The following is a 16,473-nucleotide window of genomic DNA, read 5'->3' as shown; positions in this document are numbered from 1 at the left end:
CTGATAGGGGGTTCATGTGGATCATTCACTCAGTATGGGGGCACTTACAGAGGAGAGAGAAAAAAGAGAATATCTATTATTGTATTTTACCGAATAAAGACTGAAGCACAGGTGACTGATAGGGGGTTCATGTGGATCATTTACTCAGTATGGGGGCACTTACAGAGGAGAGACAGAAAAAGAGAATATCTATTATTGGATATCACCAAATAAAGACTGAAGCACAGGTGACTGATAGGGGGTTCATGTGGATCATTCACTCAGTATGGGTGCACTTACAGAGGAGAGAAAGGCCGAACTAAAGTCCAGATGACTTACAGAACACAATCATGATACTTAGATAGAATCTATATGATTGGCCAGGGTATATATTGTTGTAAAATAGCCTGTGCAAGTATGAACCCAATACATTCGTCATAAGGGACGTCATAGACCTCTGTCAATGAAAGTGCAACACAAACAGTTTGTGTTCCCAACAAGTGACCTACTAGATGGGGGGCTGAGAGAACCGTTTGGGGGGCTGCCTTGGGAAATGCTTTCACATGGCGCTTGTCTTGACCTGAAGGAAGAAAACAAACACTTTGGTGAGATTCAGAAAGACTTCATCACTGACGTGAACATTACACTAATCAGTACCAAATAGATCCAGTACAGGTTTCACTTTGTGTGCACCTATAGTCGAATGATAGGTTTTCGGACTAAAGACAAAGTGCTTACTGGGGCTTTAACGAGGGATGTTGCGTCACTCTAACATTGTACATTCTTGAATGCTTGTGTTTACGATAAAGCTACCTTCATAACTTAGTACTTTATAGTCCTTTATGTTATCAGAAAGATAGCGACAAAGGAGAACAACAGGAGACTATATTATATTCATCTTCAACTTGCAAAAAGACTCACAAATAACATTAGACAGAAATGACTAAAACAGAAAGGACCAGGTGCACCTTAAGGTACACACAGGATGGATCATGCATGCTACTTGATCATGTGCAGCAAGGTAATAACATCCTTCAGTTTACATGAAGTAGAATCAGATCTAACGTAAAGTCATTTTGTCAGTTTTCGAACGTGGAAGGGTCCAAATGTTAGACACGTAAGTAAAGAATGATGCATTAGTTTCAGGAAAGAGATATGTGGCAATTCAATACACAGTTTCATCAGTTTTCAAAATGAGCTGAATGATAAAATGTAATATTTCCTATTAGGGACCGCTAGAAGGTCTAAACTAAAACTGTCCTTAGGCTTGATCAGAAATGAAATTTACAGCGCTGAACGCCAAAACTGAGACATTAAAGAACACAGAAATATACCTTGGTGACAAACTCTGGCAGTACTTGCATACATGATGCAGAAATAAGGAGGTGTGGGAATCTCAGAGCGAAAAACAGCAGAGTTCAGGAATTTGCTTGTGCAAGTAAACAACAAAATGGCGTCGTTTGTATAGACAACCGTCGCTATGGAGATGGTGCTGATCTCGGAGTATTTCTTGTGATCACGTCGCTAGTCTCGTTCTCCCCAAATAAAGATGTTCGATCCTGTGGTGTTTGACACCTTACATCCTGTAACTAAAGTAGATTCATTATACAAACTATCACTACCTTGTTTTGAATGAATATGCTATAGAAACTTGGCTCACATATAAACTTCCTCACATTTCCTCAGTTAGCGTTGATAATATTTCCAAAGTTCCTCCAGGGACGATAAATCACATTTTTAAGTTCAGACCCAAGACATGTTAAATTTATTTATATCTGATTATACTTTTTAATATTTCTGCAATATAAATGGTAGTAAGAAAATACACTTCCACTTATTTGTATAAATGTGATGTTTTTGCTGTTGGTGCAAAACAAACGCGTATTTTAGTTTCTGTTTCTTGATTTTAGAACTTAACAGAGAAAAAAATATATCCCGAGTCTGAAGTAATTAATTGGTATTACTTTTTTTGTTGAATATAGAGACAGCCCAAGCGTTAGCTTCACAGATCGTAGTGATAAGCTATATTTTGTGATTCAATGTTTAAATAATGATAAGATTGATAATATACCCCCTGATTCCTTCAGTCGATGAAGAGTGACTATAGTTTTACTCCGCTTTACCAATATTCCAGTAATATTATGACGGGTACACCAGAAATGGGCTTCACACATTGTAACCATGTGGGGAATTGAACGCATTAACCACTGGGCTATCCCATCACCCCCAGTCACTTAAGACAATGCTCAATCTGAACCTCAGTGTATCTCGGATCACTGGACAGTGTGCCGTTACCTTTATCCATATCAGTAATATCGGATTACTGTGAGATACTGGGAGCAGTGATTATGAACCGAGATACACTGAGGTTTCAGAATTTAAGATACTAGAAATACGAATTGTAAAAGTCACCAGTGAAACACCAGATTCAGAGAGTTTTATGTCCAAGTATACTAAAACCTTGCAAATAACATTGCGCATTATTATTTTTCCTAAATGGAGTGGTTGCCTCAGGAAATTAAAACAATTTTAATGTTGTCAACAGTTGCCTGCGACAATTCAGTCTTGGTGTTTGTTGTATATGTTTCACATATTAATCTGCAGTGTTATTTGTTCCCTTATATTTTATAACGAAACACCTAAGTTCATCAATGTGTTGGAAAACGGTAAACAGTGTAAATGAACTCAGTAGGTGGGAAGTAGACTAACGCTTACTCCCTGTATATGTATGATAGTAATAAAAAGCCCATTTAAACTGAAATGGAGACCCAGAGAGACCACAGATTCAGAACCTGGGGAAATCTAAACGCGCTTTATTTAGGGCTTTAGCACTGCAGATAGGGCTTAGCAGTAGGGAAAATAATGAGGTTCAGGGACTGAGACAGACTATAGGTGGGAAGCTGCATGGGGCTCTACATGACATGATTTACCGTGGATGTATCATATCAGTCAAATTCGGTATGGAAAGGTTGAAATATGTTGACGTCAGAAACAGGGTGTGCATGTTTAAACAGGGAGTGACTTAAAACCAGTATTGTTCATATTGTTTCAAACATGCCCGTGTTGATTAAACATAATGGGGACATTATGTTATTGTACATTACATTTCTTAGCCATTCTAAAGAAGACATGATACTTCTTCGCAGGTTTTCTTGTACATCCATGCACGTCTTAACATGGGCTATGTACGAATAGTGTATCCGTCGCCTTTCATACTGGGCGAGACACGTGGAAATCCCGATTAAAATTGATCTTCAGTAACCCATGCTTGTTGTAAGAAGCAACTAACGGGATCGGGTGGTCAGGCTCGCTGATTTGGTTGACAGATGATCATCGTATCCCAATTGCATAGATCGATGCTCGTGCTGTTGATCACTGGATTGTCTGGTCCAGACTCGATTCTTTACAGACCGCCTCCATATAGCTGGAATATTGCTTAGTGTGACGTTAAGCAACAAACCAACCAACCATCATACTGGACGATTCTATTTTGATGAGGATGGATGTTAAGTAGGCACTGTTGTAATAATGTTTAATCCGACATATTCATTGTTTCACCATAGCTAGAAGCGGTGGGATCGGCATCGTCCTGTCAGTGCTTTGAGAACACCGAAACAATGTTTATCAAAGGATAAATACTCCCAGGGAGGACCACACAGACAGAGAATACAGCTCAATACTCAATATCATTCGCATTGCATTTTCAAAATGGCGAGAAAGAGGAAAATCAAACAATTTTGTTACAGTAATATAAATGAAGTTGTAGTCAAATGGGCCGAAGGACAAAAGGGCCGAAAGAAAGTCAAATGGGCCGAAGCCAAAAGTCAAAAGGACCGAAATCAAAAGTCAAAAAGGCCGAAAAAGGGCCGAAAAATAAAATTTAATAAATCACATAATAAAATGATACGTATCGAATTGTGACATGGGTATCGTGAAACGTATCGGTTATTGAAACGTATGTATCGTGACATACATACTAATGAACTCACCTCAATTGACAATATGGTATATAACCTGCTTGCCAACACACAACATTCACAACACACAACTTGTGAGAAACTGAAAGTAGTGTAGTACCTGAACCGGATATACCAGTGCTGGAATGAACTGATACTTTAGTGGTTTAAATAATCAGGGAGACTCTGTTGTAGAGTATCCCTGAAATAATGAAGTATGAATCTGCCATCAAATGCAAAGACATGCTGGAATGAACCTAAACTTAACTTAACTCAAACCCTGACAAGATGTGTCTTTGAATCAACCTGGTTTGCGAATCTTTCAGTCCAACGAACGTTTACGAAATTCCTGTAATGTGCATGTACCGTATTTTCTCTGTTCGACGCACAAACATCTATTAATTACGTGCAAGCAGTCGATCAGGTCGAAATGAACGTATAACCAAACTCATATACAGGAATTCGGTATATTCCTATAATTGCTCGCTGTCCTCCATGACATTTCAAACCATGTCATGCCTACTTTATGTACGTAACATTGGTTGACGAAAATGTTTAAAATGGTTTGGTCGAAAGCTCAAAGTTACGTTGCTTATATATATTGAAAAAGCTTACGGAGATTTATAATCATAAAGGATGCAGGCTATTGGATATTCGTGATTGTATGTGACCAACGAAAAGAACAATGTACTGGTGGAAATCGAATTAGTATAATTTTCGCAACACCTGGGATTTGTGCACATGTGACCGCGCCACGCCCCCTGAAACATAAACATTGCCACGTGCCCTATCCCATAGTGCACTCTGTTCCAAGATGGCAGCGCCCACGAAGAGAACAACGCTTTGATAAGCTGGCCATTGTTTAGCTATGTTTTTGTCACTAAAATGGATTCGTCATTCCGAAAAGTCGTTCAGAAGAAGATTTATGATGTCTTATCTCACAAATACGGCCTCATCCTAGTGATTATCGGCGTATTTGCTCTTGGGATATCAGCGTTTCATTTCGGGGAGGTAAACTTATAAAAGCATAAAGGACGAAAAACAGTCATAATGATCGGACTTCTAGTTTGAAAAAGACTGGTCACATTGTTCAGTTTTATCAGTTGAATCAAGCACTCTTCAATCAGTATTCTGAATGCGTACTATGCCTCATTTATTGCAGCTTGTTTCTAATGTTTGGAAGCAGGATAGCAGCTAGATTCTATGTGGATCAAACAATAATAATATTGATAGTAGCATCGACCACGTTCATATCCTTTCAAGGGCCTTTGTAGAGATTAACGTGTATAAGCAGTGACATCGTTGCCAAGCATCAAGAAACTATGGTTTGCAACTTAACCTGAAAGTGATGAGTACTACTTTTACTGTAACCTGGATAAGCATTTTCAAGTCATGTGGAAATTTGTCATATTTCCTGTCAGCCGGACAAGTCTGGTGGTTATAATATCACAACAATAGGTATATGACAATGGGTTAACTTTCCATTTCTTAACCAAAGGACATGACATTGCCATTATTTTTGAGTGACAGATCACAACCAGGTGTGTTTATGATAGAATCAAAACAGATTTGATTCATTTTCAACCCTCCCTGTTGCTGTTGAATAAGCACTTGTTGCAAATGACTTAAAATAATATATCCGTACGTTTCTGGTTGTACATATATCAATCCACTTCTTTTGCATATTTATCTCTGAGGGAGTTCGTCACACTCCGTCAAACTTTTAGTATGCTACATTTATCGTTTATATTGCTTCTGACTGATTAGGTGATTTTACAGTTGTCTCATGTTCATCAAATAAAGATGGTAACTTCTCTAATATTTTATAGGCTGTTGTTGACTGGAGCAGGGAGAAATATGCAGCTGTTTTCAACTCCTTCAGTGACAATGTTGCTGGAAGGTCCTTCAGACAGAGGTGAGCCAACCAATGTCTTCAGCACTTGGGCCATTTGGTAGGGTTATAACCATGATGGCAGTAAATTTGAGAGCACATAATAAAACAGATTCATCTTTCAAAATCTAGTTATTTCCAACCCCTAAGTAGAAGGATGGATATTGCCAAAAGGTTTACAGAAACATTTATATCTGTATTTAAAAAGCTGGACAGTGAAACAGTTGGATGTATAGTGACTTTTAATAGCATATTGTCATTCAGATTTTTGGATTGCAGCTGAACCAGTTGACTTAAACTGATAGAGGCACATTGGCTAATAAGAGGTTTTTGAATAGAGTAAATATATTCTTTGGATTACTACTCAGATATTCAACCATTTCATGGCATGAGCACCCCTATCATCATGTATGATCATACTCTCTTATCCATGCCTTATTACATTAATTACATATGGGAACAACACAATGGCCCGGAAATTGCTGTGTGGAGTTGTGCCCCTTTGTTGTATAATGATTCAATGCAATTGAGTTAAAAGGGGAATTTGCGTTAAGGCGACTTTTTAGTTTCAGGTATTCGCGTTAAGGCAACTAGCGGTAGTCTTTGATGTTTGGTGTTGTTTTAGTAATGTTTGTTTAAGAGATTAACCATGTTAACATAAGGATTTATTGACTTACCTAGTGGAAATTGCAGTGGTGAACACATTTCAAAGGTCATACCCCACTTTGCCAGACAGCTGATGTGATGATAACGGATTAAAAGTAACAGTCCGGTAGCTTGCCGGCTATAGTCTGTTTTCAATGAGTAGCTGTCACCCGTAGTTTCATTTGGGGGACATGAGCGTTTGGCAGCTGAGTTCGAACTCATTATTACAAAGCACCAATTTGTTTTGAGTGAACTTGATTTCTAGTAAGTAATTTGAGTGGACTCAAATTATATTAGCTAAACTGAGTGAAGCTTATTCAAAGGATTATTTCTTCCTGTATATAAAGAATGTAGACATGATTTCCCTCATTGCAAAATGGCAAACACACAAGTTAACATTGAGTTCATTCCGAATTCAAGAGGAGGTAGACACTTAATCTATCTTGGTCACAAGTTTAGGGTTAAGAGCACAAAAAGGGGACGAGTTCATTGCAAGTTTCTTGCCACATTGAAGACCAAAGCCCGGTGTGATTCCAGACCTGCTCAGGCTATTTACAATGTGTTAGACTGTCTGTTAGAAACAGACTATAAGTTAATCCCCTATTGTTATAGGGATTATCGCGCATCATTTTAAATCATCAATGTTTTTGTCGAAAAATGAACTTTTGCATGTTTAGGTTTATAAGTAAGGGCATCGTACGCTCTGAAACTTGCTTAACGACTGTTTCATATGTGAAGATGCATCACAACATGTGAATAAATTTGTTATTGTTTGCCAGAAAAAAGGCACAATTTGTCATGTTACATTTAATAAAATATCTAAATGAACTTGTTGTTTTGTTGTCGACATCGTTTGTTCATGCATGGAAGGGACTTGAACAAACATTCGCTCGCCCATCGTTTATGTTAATTGGAAAGGCGACAGCATTCGCGAAGAAACGAAAACGAAATTCGCTAAACAAAGTCACCTTAACGCGAATGAACCAGTTAAAAACAACCAGATTTGTGCTGATTATGATCCATGGTTTGTCAGCACCATAGCAATGCTTATTGGTTTCATCAAATTCTCTTTCTTTCACCCTTAACTGTGTTTGGCTTAGAAACTGTGATATATCTAAAATCCTATCAATCTGTTTTACTTCATGCCTTAAAATCTTCACATTTCTGAAACAGCAGACAAATGTTGTTCTTCCAGACTATGCCTACCAGTGCCCATTGACGTTGTGTATACATGGGTCAATGGTACAGATGAAAGTCTGGTGTTGGAACTACGCAAAATTAAGAGGGACATGGAGAAAGAGCTGAACATAACAAGGTGAGAATAACTTCCAGGCTGTCAGATTTTATTCAGTGTATTTGTAAATATTGTTGTCTATACACAACTAATATATAGTAATATATCGTCATAAGTTGCAAGACCCGTGAAGGTCCGGGTTAGAATGTGCGTTCAGTAACCCATGCTTGTCGTAAGAAGCGACTAACGGAAACGGGTGGTCAGGCTTACTGACTTGGTTGACACATGTCATGACATCGGTTCCCGATTGAGCAGACCGATGCTCATGCTGTTGATCACTGGATTGTCTGGTCCAGACTCGATTATTTACAGACCGCCACCATATAGCTGGAATATTGCTGAGTGCTAAACTCACTCACTGTTGCAATAAGCAGGATCAACAATAATTGACACTTACTTGGTTATTCACGGTCAGTTTGGAAGATTTATTTATGTATGTTAAAATAAGACATGGCTATATTTTCAAAATGATGGCACTCTTATACCTCAATACATTGTGGTCGGGGGCCGAATACTTAAAGCGTTCAGTCGTCACATGAAACATCCAGGCACAGTTCCTCGTGTTGGTGCATGTGTTGTCCATTCTGGTGTCCCCGTTACGATTTGGCTGGAATATTAATAAAAGATATTTAAAACAATGCACATTCAGGAGTGTTACCTGTTATTCATACATCATGTGAAGGATCTCTTCTGGCTTTAGGCACATGATTTCACTAACGGCAACATTTAATCCATCCACTATCATGATCATTGATAGTATCGTAGGCTGTGTGAGGCTAGGAACAGAAACAAAGGCATACTTCCATGGTATTTATGAGAATTCACAACTTATTTTGTTGATTGTATAATGTTCCAAGTTTTTTGATTCGAAACAATTTGGCAGTAGGGTAGCCTAGTGGTTAAAGCGGTCCCACGACATGCTGTATGCTCAGGTTCAACTCCCCACATGGGTACAATGTGTCAAGCCCATTTTTGGTGTCCAGTGCCATGACATTGCTGGAATATTAAAGCAGCGTAAAACCGCACTCATTTATTCATTATAAACAGCAGTAATAGTAAAAGTTACTGACAAGGATAGAAGTGTCAGTTGCAGTAACAGTCAGATATGCACATGTGAGTGATTCTCCCTGCTGATTGATCCATTGGTGCAATTTCTCACTGCTTTGTTGCTGAGAACAATCGACTGTTTCTAACATCACAAATTAAGCTATAGGAATGTTTCAGGATATTTCTGTTCAAGGTTGACAAATTATATGTTTTACTTCCATTTTCTGTCTTAGTATTTAGAATAACCTAATCACAGCCTGATGGATTGTCTGGACTTTGTGAATGCTTGCTGTTGCTCTCTCATCAAAGGATAGTAGATGACACCATAATTCCTCTTCTCTAGTTATTCCCAATATGTTATTCTAATTCAGTCAGAATACTCACAGACTTAGTTGACACATCGTTGAATCCCAGTTGCATAATTCGATGCTCATGCTGTTGATCACTGGATTGTTTTGGCAGACTCAATTATTTACCGACGACAGCCATATAACTGGAATATTGCTGAGTGCAGCATTAAACAATAAACAAAGAAAATCAATCTGTATGTACTCCAGGATGTTTCTCATCAGATGCATTCTTTCTTAACTTGGTTATGATAACCTTTTATAAAGTTAAGTCTCATCAATAAAGATTCCCTGCGGAAACCTCATTTGTCCGTCCCTGGTTAGTGCAGAAACCTCACCTTTGGCATTCTCTTCCCACAGAGGTTACTTGTCATATCTTCCTACGAACCTCTATTCTAATACAGCCATATTTCCCGGTTCTCGTAAAATCCCCCTAGCAGCAAAAAATCGCAACACAAATTATCTCCCTTCTTCCTATCCAATCAGAACACGTGTTACATCAACGTAGATCCATCTTGACTAATACAAGCAAATGTGGGGCCACAAATATCCCTCCTCAGCCGGGACTTGTGTTGATGTGACACAAGACATTTAATGGCTAGCTTGTCCGTTGTCAACGAGGGCAGTGGGGATGCCATTGATCCACCATTTACATGACTGAGTTCTGTCTTTAAGAAACTTTAGCGCATCGCGCAGGGGAAGAGGTTTTAGTTTTCACGAAGCATACAGAAATTACCGAGGCCTTGCGAATGATCACTTTTGAAACAACGTTGCTGATTGCACTACTAAATCTGATTGCAACCAATCACGAATCCTGAACACTCGTACCATGAAAGGGCTGTATTAGAACAGAGGTTCATGGGAAGATATGACAAGTAACCTCTGTGGGAAGAGAATGCACCTTTGGATACTCCTGCTAGGAATGTTTATATTTTGATGGCAGTGTAACCCTGCACCCATAATTCGTCAATCTGAAAATATACCAGTTCAGATGATTTCATTACAAAGAATACCATCTTGATTGTTCAAGTTTCACTGCACTTTATACTAAAATATAGAAATGAAAGTCACTTGTTTCATATGCAGAACATGTAGAAAATGGTAAGTAAATCATTCACGTATCTTCTGTATGTATCGTGTTAATTGTATTTTCCTGTGCAGTCAACATCACGGCTTAAATACATGGCTCACTTGTTTGATGGACATAGTCCTTGAGGTACCAGGCGAGGTACCAGGCGTAATAGGTGATCATGTCGCCATTGTGTCTGATAGCTGGGATAAAAAGTCATTACTTTCTGTATGGACCCGTGAAGATCCAGGTTAGAATTGATCTTCAGTAACCCATGCTTGTTGTAAGAGGCGAATAACGGGATCGGGTGGTCAGGCTTGCTGACTTAGCTGACACGTCATCACATCCTAGTTGCCTAGATCGATGCACATGCACATGCTGTTGATCACTGAATTGTCTGGTGTCGTTTATTTACAGACCACTGCCATATGCCTGGAATATTACTGAGTGTGGTGTAAAACTAAACTCACTCACATTCTTTATGACAATAGACTCAGGTGCTCTCCATTATTGTTAGATTTTCTTCACACTTGAAACATCAATATGGCTTCCATTTTGCGGTATGGATGGGAAGATGGTCATGATTTAGGTGGATACAGTGATCACAGGATAAATAACAATTTCCACTCAGTCTCTGACAATCTTGCAGGTTAATGTGATAAACATGCCTTGATAAACAAATATGATAAATTGATTTTTGTTGAGCAAATACTGCAATGTTGTCTTATTTCAATTCATATATTCACATTCTTCAACAGATAATTCATATATTCACATTCTTCAACAGATACTGCATCTATTTATTTATAAAATGCTGTTATTCATCACATTTATAGTTGTGTTAATAATTATGACAATAGTCAGCGAGTTTCTATCAAAGTTTAAACATTTGTTAAAACAGTCAACTTTCAGTCATGGTGATGGATTCAGATGTCACAGAACATGTTATTCTCCAAGTCCCTTACAGTATACGGATGCTTTCAATGTGTTGTTGTGTGTTTCCATGTTGGAGTTGGTGTTGAAGCAGTTTGGAGATGATATTCCTTGCGATATCATTTCTGAATATAATCAGTGTCTCATCACTTGCAGTCCCATGAAGATTTGGTTAAGAATTGATATTCAGTAGCCCATGCTTGTCTTATGAGCGGACTAACAGGATCAGTAGGTCAGACTCACCTACTTGATTGACACACGTCATTATATCCCAATCACGTAGATCGATGCTCATTAAACTAACTTACTCACTAATCACTTGCCTCAGCTGAATTTCAGTCACATCTAAGTGCTCTCTACTGTGTATTTGATTATATGTTATTTGTTGCTTCTGTTCACATAAACATTTGCAGAGTTATGTCCCTTGGGCATCCCAGGATCCTAGGATCATGGGTTCAATCCCAGATTCGCATTCATTAAGATTTTTGCTATGTCAGCTTTGCCTTTATTTGTTGGTTTCACCAAAGATTTAGAGACCTATTAATGTATGAGAATTCAAAGACCTGATAACATATAACATCTAGCTGGCATGATGTAATATAATGGACAAACTGATCCAGGCTAGAACTGATCTTCAGCAACCTGTGTTTGTCATAAGAGAGGATGCACAGGATCAGGTGGTTAGGCTCACAGACTTGATTGACATGTGTAGTACTATGCTCATGATGTCAGTCACTGTATTGTCTTGTCCAGACAGGAATATTTACAGAGTCATTTAGCTGGAATATTTCTGAGTACCCGCTTTAAACAAAAAAACAAAAAATTGTTCATAGTGGTGTTTAACAAAACTCACACACAATGACATGTAAGTGTATACTCATATGTGTTGTTGCAAATGAATCATGGGCTTTCATATTCACCATGTAATTAGGAATATTTTTAAATCAGTTTGGTTATGATAATATCATACTACAACAACATGATACAAAGAGAATTTTCTGAACAGCAATATTTTCAGGGGCATAGGGTACCCTATCAATAATAAACTTATACCTCTTCAACTTATAGGTAGCTATAAATATATCGTGATGTTTTTTTCAGTTTCTTGTTAGTGACAGCCATTTTCTGAATTGGAGACAAACCAAGTCAGTAGAAAATACATTTCTTACACCGATTGTGTGGAAAATTGTAGGAATAATAAATTACTGAAGTTGTGTAAAATATAACAGGAATTGTGTGTATAAATGTTACCATTTATATTTTCAGGGAGGAGAAATGTTCCTTCAGCAACTGCATACCAGCTGCAATGGCCATCCTTGACCCCATGATACCAATGTCCTTGACCTTGGCCCAGCTGGTTAAACTCTACCCAGTATTCTCAGATGCGACCTCTTTGTTCAACCTTGAGTCTGAGGGAGAGGATAAGCTCAATGTTACAGTTGTGACATTTGGCAATGAAACCCATGGTATGTTGAGCAGCGACCCAGTAGTAGGGTATAATATACTGATTGTAATGAGATTGATTAATCAGAGACCTACAGTTTCAAGGCACTGATCACCAAATGATCAGATGTACCACACTCTCTGCTCTATGACCTTTGATTAGTTACTAATATACGTAAGGCCACAACAAGTAATAAATTTTCAGCCCTACCTGTAGCAGAAAAAAGTATGCATGGTTCTGTACTCAGTCATTTTACTTTCTTGTTGACATAAGCAATACACTTGTGACACTTGACTTGCTTAAACAGTGACAATTCTTGTTTTGACAGTTCTTGTTGATATGACAGTTCTTATTGATTTGACAGGTACAAGCTGCATAAAAAAAAAGCTTGATGTAAATCATCTTCAAAATTACACATTTAAAAAAATGTACAACATTGTTTACCAAAACACTTACACTAAATACTTTCAGAACATTTATACTTATGTTTACACTCATAAGAATATAATAATTGCAAGATATTACACAGAAATACCCAACAAGTTTGAATTACCAAATAAATAGATAGGACTATTCTGGAATTTAACAAGTTTTCCGTAGTGACATGTGCTTCACAAGAAAACACACAATAATTGTCATAAAAGATGTTTTAATCTTACGAAAGTAATTCGGAACTGTTCTTAAGCTATTTTGAAGGGAGAATTTTACTTACAAAATTGTGGGGGGCTTTTTTCACTACATAATTTGTCAACGCCAACGCCGGAGCTGAAGTTGACCATGCTTTCCGACTTGTCATTTACTCTTCTAGTTCCCCCGCTTAGTTGCGCTGCGCTACACTACACTACACTTATGCGGCAGAGCCCAGTCTACACACTTTTGAAACCCGGATCAATCAGGACGGACCACAAAAAAATTAAACCTGAGCTGAGAAGCTTGCTTAAAATTGAAACTTATCTTACACTACCCATCTAACTACCAGGCATTCAATGGGATAGAGTAGTGGTTAAAGCGTATGCTTGTCGCACCAAAGTACTGGGTTCGCTTCCATACTTGGGTACAATGTGTCATGACCATTTGTAGTGACCACTGCTAATAGTGGCATGAAACCCAAGTCACTCATCCACACCGACCTGAATACCAAGCATCTTTTATTGTCTTCCAGTACCTCCTTTCTCTGCTTGATCTATTATTTCTAAACGTACCTTTTATACATAGTATTGGACATACACCAGTAATTATTTAAAAAAAAGAATTTTATCAAAGTTTGCCCAGTGATGATTGACAAGACATTTACCTTGTTGTGTATGCTTTTAAAGGGACACTCCTTTTTTTTTTCAATTTTTCAAGTGCCCATTTAACATTCATATTGTGTATGATCTCATCCATCAGTTAGTATACAGATGGATGGAACAGTTGTCTATTGCCTCACATGTATGCTTTTTATTGCATGGAATGAAGACTAAAATATCAAATGAATTTTTATCCTCTTCTTTTTACAGTAAATCCAGTTGTTGACTTGCATCTTGTGATCTATGGGATGAATGTGACTGTGTCTAAGGGCTTTTATGTGAGTAACTTGGTCACTGTCTGGGGACACATTTAAACTGTCACTTTTCACATTTTGAGTTCTTTGTTGATTGAAACAAGCATTGTTAAAATGATATCACTCAGAGCTTATTACATACCATTCCTAATGCAATTGGCAACCTTCGGTAACCTCACTTCCACCTCGTTAAGAGGCGGTGGGGTAACCTAGTGGTTAAAGCGTTCGTTCGTCATGCCAAAGACCCGGGTTTGATTCCCCACATGGGTACAATGTGTGAAGCCCATTTCTGGTGTCCCCTTGCCGTGATATTGTAGGAATATTGCTAAAAGTGGCAGAAAACAATGTTCGCTCGCTCACTCACTCAAACACTCACTCACTCAAAGATCAGATACTCAAACACTCACTCACTCAAACACGAAATGATGATGGATGGAGCTAGGGTATATATTACAGTAGAATGGAGGAGATGCCTTACACTGGATAATCAAGATTGATTCCCACAGCTGAAATATTACTAACACCTGCACTGTCTCTTTAGAACTTAACTATCTTCTCTCTCCATTTCCATCTGTGCAGACATCGGACTCCTCCGTCTCGGGAGGGATACAGTTGAAGAACACCATCCTCATGTCAGGCTTCCCCCACCAGTACACTCAGGAGCAGCTCACCGCCAAGCTTCCACACCCTGTCCAGAAGGCAAGTCAACTGTTCTAACAATACAACAATTGATGTTCTATGACCTATCTCTCAGAAAGTCAAAGAGAATATGCTATAGTTGCAGACATAAATATTTCCTCTGATATGTTGTGGACGGTGTGTCCTTGATACGAGTCGTATTGACTTTAAGCTCCTCTGCATTGTCTACAAGTGTCTACACAATCTTGCACCAGCTTATCTCAAGGATCTCATCGCAGACAACATCCCAACTAGAATTCTCCGTTCCCAGAACCAGTTCCTGTTAACAGTCCCCAATATTCACTTAGCTTCATTCAGCAATTCGATTTGGCAATTGTTTATTGATCAGGGGTTTGTATTTCATTTCAGATTGATTTGTATTCTGACAAAGGCATTGCTGTGCTGCATGTGCCAAAGAAAGAGGACTTTGACAGTCTTGTGAATGTGAGTAACTCATAATCAACTGTACATGATTATATCTGAGCATGTATGTTATCGTCATATAGCCATAGAGTCTACTTTCTTTGGCAAACATTGTGCAATTCTTGAACTTTGTTGTTCAAACAAGCTTGTAAACTCCAATCAGATAAATTACATCTGATTTTAAATAGTATTGGCACACTGCCACCGCTACTTCCCTTTGCAAACATTGTGCCTGGAACTTTGTATTTCAAACAAACTTGCACAACTTTAATCAGATACATTACATCCAATTGTGTATATTGGCGAGCCTTGGTACAGCCATATAGTTACTTCCCTTTGCTCTCATTGTCCATATCTAGAACTTTGTTTTTCAAATTAGCCTGTATAACTGTTCATGCCCATGTGAATGTACCTACTGTCTACTATGCTGGAATAATAAGAACAAAAAAACAAAACAAACTGTACATGATTGGAATCATATTTGTAATTATGTCCTATATGTCTGTCCTATATTTCTGTCCTAAGAGCAGAATACAAAAAGCTCTGTGTCAGTGAGGATGTCTCCTAACCTGTGTGATCGTATTATCCATATTCATAATAGTGGTATGTGATGTACTTACTGGATCACTGTGTTGATAGAAATTAAACCATTTTGTATCATTCTTTCACTGTGATTAATCTTTCTTTCACTGTGATGAATCATTCTTTCACTGTAATGAATCATTCTTTCACTGTGATGAATCATTCTTTCACTGTGATGAATCATTCTTTCACTGTAATGAATCATTCTTTCACTGTAATGAATCATTCTTTCACTGTGATGAATCATTCTTTCACTGTAATGAATCATTCTTTCACTGTAATGAATGTTTCTTTCACTGTGATGAATCATTCTTTCACTGTGATTAATCTTTCTTTCACTGTGATGAATCATTCTTTCACAGTCATGATTCTTTCTTTCACCATGTTAAATCATTCTTTCTTCATAGTAAATCATCCTTCCTTGTGTTGAATCATTCTTTCATTGTGTTGACTTTCTTTCACAGTGATGAATCTTTCTTTCACTGTGATGAACCTTTTTTCACCATGTTAAGTCATTCTTTCTTCATAGTAAATCATCCTTCCTTGTGTTGAATAACTCTCATTGTATTGAATCTTTCTTTCACAGTGATGAATCATTCTTTCACAGTGATGAATCTTTCTTTCCCTATGTTAAATCATTCT

General features: G+C 37.9%; 1 protein-coding gene across 1 annotated transcript in view; it reads left to right on the top strand.

Annotated features, from left to right (window-relative positions):
- The first annotated feature begins 4,742 nt into the window (after positions 1–4,742).
- LOC124281882 (N-acetylglucosamine-1-phosphotransferase subunits alpha/beta-like) overlaps positions 4,743–16,473 on the top strand; it is a 64,701-nt gene continuing 52,970 nt past the window's right edge. The window contains 7 exon segments of the mRNA XM_046717898.1: positions 4,743–4,946; positions 5,765–5,850; positions 7,667–7,786; positions 12,428–12,627; positions 14,105–14,172; positions 14,728–14,847; positions 15,196–15,270. Of these exon segments, the coding sequence (XP_046573854.1) occupies positions 4,821–4,946; positions 5,765–5,850; positions 7,667–7,786; positions 12,428–12,627; positions 14,105–14,172; positions 14,728–14,847; positions 15,196–15,270 (795 nt within the window). The 5' untranslated portion in view covers positions 4,743–4,820.

The sequence above is a fragment of the Haliotis rubra genome, unplaced genomic scaffold (genome assembly GCF_003918875.1).
Source record: "Haliotis rubra isolate DU_JTF1 unplaced genomic scaffold, ASM391887v1 Scf29, whole genome shotgun sequence".
Classification (NCBI taxonomy): Eukaryota; Metazoa; Mollusca; class Gastropoda; order Lepetellida; family Haliotidae; genus Haliotis; species Haliotis rubra.
The sequence above is the reverse complement of the archived record's forward strand: the minus strand, read 5'-3'. Positions and strand labels throughout refer to the sequence as shown.